Source organism: Cystoisospora suis (genome assembly GCF_002600585.1).
Source record: "Cystoisospora suis strain Wien I chromosome Unknown contig_7845, whole genome shotgun sequence".
Classification (NCBI taxonomy): Eukaryota; Apicomplexa; class Conoidasida; order Eucoccidiorida; family Sarcocystidae; genus Cystoisospora; species Cystoisospora suis.
The window spans coordinates 22,265-29,839 of NW_027160630.1; the positions used below are offsets into that span (position 1 = coordinate 22,265).

General features: G+C 47.1%; 1 protein-coding gene across 1 annotated transcript; it reads left to right on the forward strand.

Moving 5' to 3' along the window:
• The first annotated feature begins 2,050 nt into the window (after nt 1-2,050).
• CSUI_010599 (small nuclear ribonucleoprotein) lies at nt 2,051-5,876 on the forward strand. The gene is made up of 3 exons (XM_068070702.1): nt 2,051-2,364; nt 3,526-3,613; nt 5,095-5,876. The coding sequence occupies exons 2-3, from the start codon at nt 3,563-3,565 to the stop codon at nt 5,359-5,361; spliced, it is 318 nt and encodes a 105-aa protein (XP_067917324.1). The 5' UTR covers nt 2,051-2,364; nt 3,526-3,562; the 3' UTR covers nt 5,362-5,876.
• Nucleotides 5,877-7,575: the final 1,699 nt, after the last annotated feature.

Genomic DNA, 7,575 nt, shown 5'->3' on the forward strand with positions numbered 1-7,575 from the left:
TCTCTCAAGAGAGACTTCTGCCGGACAGATCCTGAGACAGCCCTGCCCTGTGCAGTAACGGTTCTCTGCAGCCAGGAACAAAAACCATAGGTCTGTGCCTTCCTCGACTCGAAATTACACGTTTCACAAAAGCGGGCGACCGCGTGCAACTGAGCTGCCCTACGCGGCTAGGTGAAAAAGCAGCAAAGACTGTAGACCTACAGAAGTATCGCGGCCGCAGCAGCACCTCAAGGGCGTGCTGGCAGACCACGTCAAGGTTGGTCAAGTTGTACTTGTTCATGGTGCGAGGATCCTAGGATGTCCGGAGTCGTTCTTTCCTCGGCCGTCAGGAATCGCTCACTTCCGGTCGGTTCCTACCGACACAACGGCTCAGGCTCTATACGCCTCACTACAAAGACACTTCATTAGTCATCCACGGAAGGGAGAGATCGTTCCTACCGCTACAGTGTCTCGGAAAACTAGGCTATTTGGCTTTCCAAGCCGTCGATGATCCGTAGAATCTGTCGTGGCCCGGCGGCGCTGGGGCTTGCATCTAAAACAGCCCCAAGGAAGGGTTGTGCTTGCAGTCAATCTTCTTTCCTTGAAAAGAAGATAAACGAGCTTGCGGAGGAACACGCTGACGAGTGAAAGGTTTTGTGTAATGTAGTGGAGAGTCCAGACACGCCAGTGAGCAAGACAGTGCCGGGACTGCCACTTTGGCCACGCAGCCCGACACCTCGTGAAGCTGACAAGCTAACGTGTGCAAGCCTACTACACAGTATACAGTTTCCGGTAGTTCTAACACAGCTACTCGACAAAATAATGTAGCTACTCAATTTTTTTATCACTCTAGCCTGGAAGGTTACGCCCAGACAGGACATCGCCGCGGTAAGATTGCCTGCGCCATTCACGGTAGTCCCCGATCGAGCCCAGCACAAGCTGAGGCTGCCCTAGCTGAAAAAGCCGATTTATCGCTGGAAGCATGGAGTGAGAAAGAAAGTCCATTATGTCTAGCAGCTTCATTGCGAAGGTAACGTGTAGGCTGCCTAGCATTCTGGCAGTGTGCTGATGGTGTGCGGGGAAAGTACATGGAAACACTGGCGTTTCCTCGGCACCCAAGAAATCCAGCCGTACAGCCGGCAATGCAGCTGCGTGGAGGCCTGAGCCACTCCTCTCTCACCTCATCCCTTTGCATTGTCTAGCAAGTACTTCATTTTCCAAGCTGGTCAGGCTCACGGCAGCGAAAGCCTTAGCAATAGCACCATGCACCCAGTGCGACATTCTGTGCAGCAAGTGATGCAGCAATAACACGCACGCAAGCAGGAACGGGTTCGCTTTTGTTCCTGTCCGGCCACGGATGTCCACTGAATGACGTCCTTGAGCAGACAGAGGCGGAAGGATTATCGGGCCGGCCTGGACGTCAAAGACTGGGTTCAGGCTGGATACCCAATCCCTGTTCTGGAAAGTATCGGTGTGCGAGAAACTTGTGCACGGTGAGCACTGTCTCTTTGTCGCTGATTTCTTTCTCTCTACTAGACATCACCCTTCAGAAATCGAATGTATGGATCAAACCGTGTGAGCCATGAGTGACAACCGTTAGACCCAGCTGAAGCTTAGTGGTCTACGGGTGCCTCTCAACAAGATATCCCTACAGAACACGACGGTGCTTTTTCTCCCAGACCCAACTAGTTCCTGCAGAGCCTTCTCCGAGAATACAGTCTTTGCTTGGGTTGCGGAAACGTGAGGATACCGCGCTGGCGGAGTACCAGGCATGCCAACGCTCAGCATCTCTCTCTCGGCCTAGTTAAAGTCCGAGAAATCCTCGAGACCCTTACCGAGTCCCAGCATCCGGTCCTATCCAGTCTCGCCATCTGCGCCTTCTCGGAGGACGTGTGAATCAGAAACCTGGACTTTTTTTTGCCGCTTTCCAAGGTCCTCCCGCTAACTGACGCTGTACTGCGGAGCCCTTCCGCTATGAATGTGCAACTGCGTGGGCTCGCCTGTGTCACGCAGAAGGGGTTACTGACATGGTTCCGTACCACACCAGGAAGCCTGTCTGCACTTTGGAAAGGAAATAAGATAAACTGAGCTATATACTGCGGCAAACAGTCGTCTGATCAGTTATCACATGCGAAACCTCCGTATGCCCACACCACCATGTTGCGCATGCAAGAGAAGGCAGCGATGAAGATCTTTTGCTTGCTTTTCATTGGCGTCAACAAGTCGCTCTCTCGGTCATTCAGATGTAGACCATTCTGAATTCCCTTTGCCGTTTCCGGCGAAGTTGCACCTTACTTCTCTTCTTTGCTTGTCGGACAGTCTTAGACGAAGCAGTGCGTCCCTGCCCTGTTTTCTTCGTCGTCAATTTGGTCTTTCCACCTCTCGGTGAGCTTGAATGCCTTCGCCGGTTTTCCACTTCGTTTCTCTGCATTCCGCCTTTTTTTCGGCCTTGTTAGCTTCATTCTCGCTTATGTTTTGTGCATCTTCTACATGCTGTCCGCGACGCCCTAACCCGCTGCGTTTCACTACATCTGCGGATCCGGTAGCCCTGGCGTACCTTTGAATGAAACCCAATTCCTGGGGGGGAAGCTCTCTAGTAACCTCCCCCCCGCCTTCTCACACAGTTTATGAATAGACTGACAGTTCTTCGTGTCTGTTTTTCGCCGCGCCCGCTCCTTTTGATCTCTGCACCTCATCACTCTGTACCGTCGGCGTGTTGGCTCACTAGGCAATCTCAGCTCACTTCCTCATTGCAAGCCCCTGAATGTTTTCTGGGTGTCTTCTTGCACACTATGCAAAGTGTTTCCTTGTCATTGTCTTTACATATCAAGCTTATCTATTCATCCGCCACTATCAAGCATAAGTTCACGCATTTGGCTGACGGTTTGTCACCCCCGCCCCCCGAGCGGATCGATCGTCCGTTTTTCTTCACTTTTTCAAGAAATTCTTGCGGTTCGACATGGAACTTTCTCTCAAAATGTGTCGGTAGACATCTCTGTTGCTATCCTTCTGTCCTTCATGTGGGCTCTGCACAAACTTCATGAGAGGAGTGTCTGCTTGTATTAGTCTGTCTGAATCACATCATCGGGTATGCTCCAGTATGTAGACATTGTTTTCTGTTCACTTCTCTGCCTGTGGGAGTGAACGTCATAGGCAAAGCATGCCGCAGACTAGCACCAATACAGGAGGTAAAAAGTTGGGAGCATGCATCGTCATTATCCTCGCCTTTCTCACTTCTCCGATTTACACAAGGATCTCTGTGTGCACCAAGCGGGATTGTACACGCCACCGTATACTTCTTCGCAGATAGAGACATTCTCAGAGACAGACTCCTCAGGGAGAAAAGAGCTGAGTGAACTTCGGAGGTCGACTAAGCTGCGTGTATGGGTGGTTCTTCGCATGGAGAAGTACATGCCTACACGGAATCGAGAGAAATGAGATAGGGCCACGAAGACAGAAGAACAGTCTGGAAGGAGTTTGGTTCTCTTACAATATCTATCGTCTTTCCTATGCGTTTGACCTGTTGTGTGTCTTATCAAAACTTAGGTTTCTTTTCTCTACACTTCTTGAACGGCTTGTCACCATGATGGATGAGAAGATTATTGCCTTGAATCCGAACAGGGATCATCCACCTGTACGTACACTCGACCTACCTTAGCTTGGAGGAGAAACCGAAAGGGGGGATTTCTGTAGATTATTCTTTCGAGTTAGATCGGTGTACGGCCACAGGGGCGATCACCCTGCAGTGTCCTCTTTGCGTATCTCACTCATGGCGGCATGCTCTTTACCAGATCGGGAAAAAAAATGACGGACCCCGAGTGTATGTACACCTGAGTATGAATGGCATCCGGCCATTCTATCTGCAGGGTCTGTTCAGTATTCTTGTGTGGAGTATTACTTACTCCCGTAGTTCCACAAACATCTTGTTCTACGATGCTATAGACATTTTCTCCCGTCTCTCTAAATGAATGTTTATCTTTGAGGCTACGCCATAGAAAGAAGCATCACATATATGTAATAGATGTAAGATTCATGGACCAAATGGAAAGTCGTACATGTAGCTCTAAATATGTGACTGCGCGTGTACGTATGCTTATCAGCGTGTCTTCACCTCCTTCGAAAATAGCGACAAAGAGATCATCCTTTCTCCTTTTCTCTTTGATCGACCTTTCAGCTTCCTTACACGTGTGTGTAGAGACCTACCTCTTCTTTCTTACTGCATCTCTACACTGGCCATGTATATAGGAGATTTCGTACTTGATGATGTGTGCTCTCTGCAAGATGACAGACTGCGACTCTTTTTTCTGCGTGCACTCGATCTCTTGAGAGGTCGATTTGTATTGTTATATGACAGCATCTATATGGCACGTTTACTCGGGGAAGAACCTAGCGTAGAGACAGGAAATAGAATATACGAAGGGGAATGGAATCTTGTGTATGTAACCTCTCCTGTATGGGCTGTCCCTCATCGTGATCATCATCTCGATTGTTATACATAGATTCTCAATAACAAACACTACAGTCTCCTGTCACTCGGGTTTGACTCCAGTACCGTTTAGATCCCAGGTGTACATACACTTCAGCTAGCTTAAGTGGATAGCTAGCTACATTCACGGAAGACAGCCAGGCTCTTCACGTATCCTCTTGGAAAGAAGTTTGTTCTCTTGATCAATTTCTATGTCTTGCAATTATAAGAAGATCACCGAAGAAGAAGTCTGAAGTGAAGGAAGAGAAACCGGCAAGTTTTTTCTTCTTCATTCAACGAGGAATAGACACAGTGCAAAGCTGCTCCTTCACTCCCTCTATCTGTCGTACAATTCTACCTATCACCCATCCACTACCTCCATACCTCTATATAGGTCTATGTTCTGTGATACTGAGATATACATAAAAGAACACGATATATACATATAGATGTATATCTTCATACATCAACCTGTATATGTATGTAGACACGTATAGGGTCTGGTTTGTGTTGTATCGATTGTGATGTAATGAAGACGAATGATAGTATCGACATGTGCCAGGCTCGTTTTTCTTAATCATCCTTTTTCTCTGATACCTTGTTTCTCTCCCTCTTCTTTTTCTTCTCTCTCTCTCTCTTTCTCTCTGTAGGATGGGCCGCTGTCTCTCTTAGCGGCGTCAGTGAAAGATAACTCGCAGGTTCTGATTAACTGCCGTAACAATCGCAAAGTCCTCGGGAGAGTGAAGGCCTTCGATAGACACTGCAATCTTGTCTTAACAGATGTGAGAGAGATGTGGTCGGAGACGTCTAAAGGAGGAGGAAAGAAGAAGATTCGCACTGTTAATAAAGATCGATTTATCTCGAAGCTCTTCCTAAGAGGAGATGCTGTGATTCTCATCTTGCGAAACCCCAAATAACCACCCCTCTACACAAGAAAGATCTTTATCAGAGATATGTATAGACAGAGACAAATCGGTACATTGATCTGTCTGTGAAAAGAGACGTCGTGATGGAGATGTACATGCTGTAGGTATATATGATAATGGGGATTCATGTAGATACAGATATAAACATATATATATATATATATATATGCATGCAAGATGTCTTGTGTGTCGATGTGAGACATAAGAGACTTTGAAGAAGTAAGCGGGAGGAGCTGCGTCCTTTGACTTGCTCGATCTTCTGTCCGATAGAGCAGAAAGAGAAACGAACGACTTCATCTATCCCAGAGAGATCAACTTCATTGCCGGACTTTCTCTCCTCCTCGGAGTACATTCATTGAAAGCAATGGATAAGTGTTCACGTCTTACACATGTATAAGTGTATGTGTATGCGGACACCCGTACGATAGTATGTTCATCATGAGTCTCTTCTTGGTTGAAGGGACATACCGCAAACTTTCGGATGTAAGAAATCCCTCTTCACGGATTGAAGGAGACAGTCCGTCACCACGTTCTCCTCGAGCTCCAAATCGTAGAGACTTGTCTCGTCTCCTTTTCATGATGCATGCATGCATGCACGATGAAAAGGAGACAACAGGGAAGAAGTAAAAAGAGGTGTGAAGAGGTCCCGTCATGAGGGAAGGAGAAGAAGGTTTCTTCGCTAGCTGTTCAAGCAAAAGAACTCCTAGTAGCTTCTATAGGCATCACTCCTCAGCCCTCCTCTAAGGCGGCTGATGCGCCCTCGGCTACACACACACATACACATACTGACGGAATATTCACATATCTATATCTATATAGAGAGAGATAGATTGATAGACACAGTTAGGTAGAAGTATGCATCTAAGAAAAGGAGAAAGCGGAGTTCATGTATTGGCTTGAATGGACTGCAAGAAGAAAGAGTCAAGGGGATGTAGATTTTCTTGAAGAGAGATATGATAGGGGTCTAGTACATACAAGATGTTCTCTCTGATAAGCACATGTTGGTAGACACAGAGAATCGCAGGAAGAGCAGAACAGACACATCCTACTCACTTCTGAAAATGTGAATGGTCTCTTCATACATCAGTATCATCTTTCCCTGATAGCTGAAGTGGATGTGTTCACACAATGATTTAGCAGGGGAAGGTCTGATGGAAGAGAGATCGAACGTCTCTCTTGAAAGATTCTTTCTGAAGGGAACAACAACGTTTCGTGTAGTCCTCCCAACAATACACAAGCGCAGGGCATTGCAATTCGCTCGTGAAGGAAGGACTTATGTGGAGAAAGGCGCCTAGGGGTAGTTAGGTACTCTATAGGTGAAAGTCTATACACAGTCTTTCCAATATATACATATATATATATATATATAGCCTAGAGGTAGTAGTGAGTGTGTTAGCAGTACTAATAGTGTAGGGTAGCGCACACAGTCTTCTCATGGTAATCCATCGCACGCAGGCGGCGCCAGCAACGACCTCTCACTCAGATAGAAAACTCACGTATTGAGAAAGAAGTTGATATGTAGGTCTATCTCAGCGAAATAACAACCGAAAAAGGCAGATCTAGAGCTTAGGCAGGGGAGAGAGACACCCGGTGTCCGTGCATGCATGCATGCGTCCAAGTAACAGTCAGGTGTAACTTCGGTGACCGGACCGAAGAAGCTATCTTTTTCCTTGGCTCGTTAAGGCAGAAGATATGTACAGTCTCAGACACACAGCATATGTTGTGTGTAGTGAAACGACAAGGTGTGCGGCTGTTCGTAGAGACAACGTGAAGAAGAGCCTGTATGATCTACGAGTGTATAGAAGGCGTCATTCCTCCTACATAGTGATTGGTGTAGTAGGCGATTCCTGAAGGTTTTCGCAGGAGAGAGGGGGGGGGGTGACGCGTAGAGAATCGCAGACACAACGCGTCCGCTTTTCATGTATCGATCTTCCATCGATCTTCTTCCTTCCTGTGGATCTGTGTAGCACACACGGGTTTGTTATTGACTAGAGCTTGTTGTATATAGGAACACAGATTACACCCATCACCTATCTGATTTCACCCTCCCTCGTCTTTACATTCATTGGTTGTGTACCTGTCTCCCTTTTGTCTCCAAGATCAGCAGCCCTGTGTGGAAGGATGGATAGACGATAATCTCGCCCGAGAGAAACTTCAATTCCTCTTCTTTCGGTTCGTCTGTCTGTTTTTTACCGTAGTCTCTTT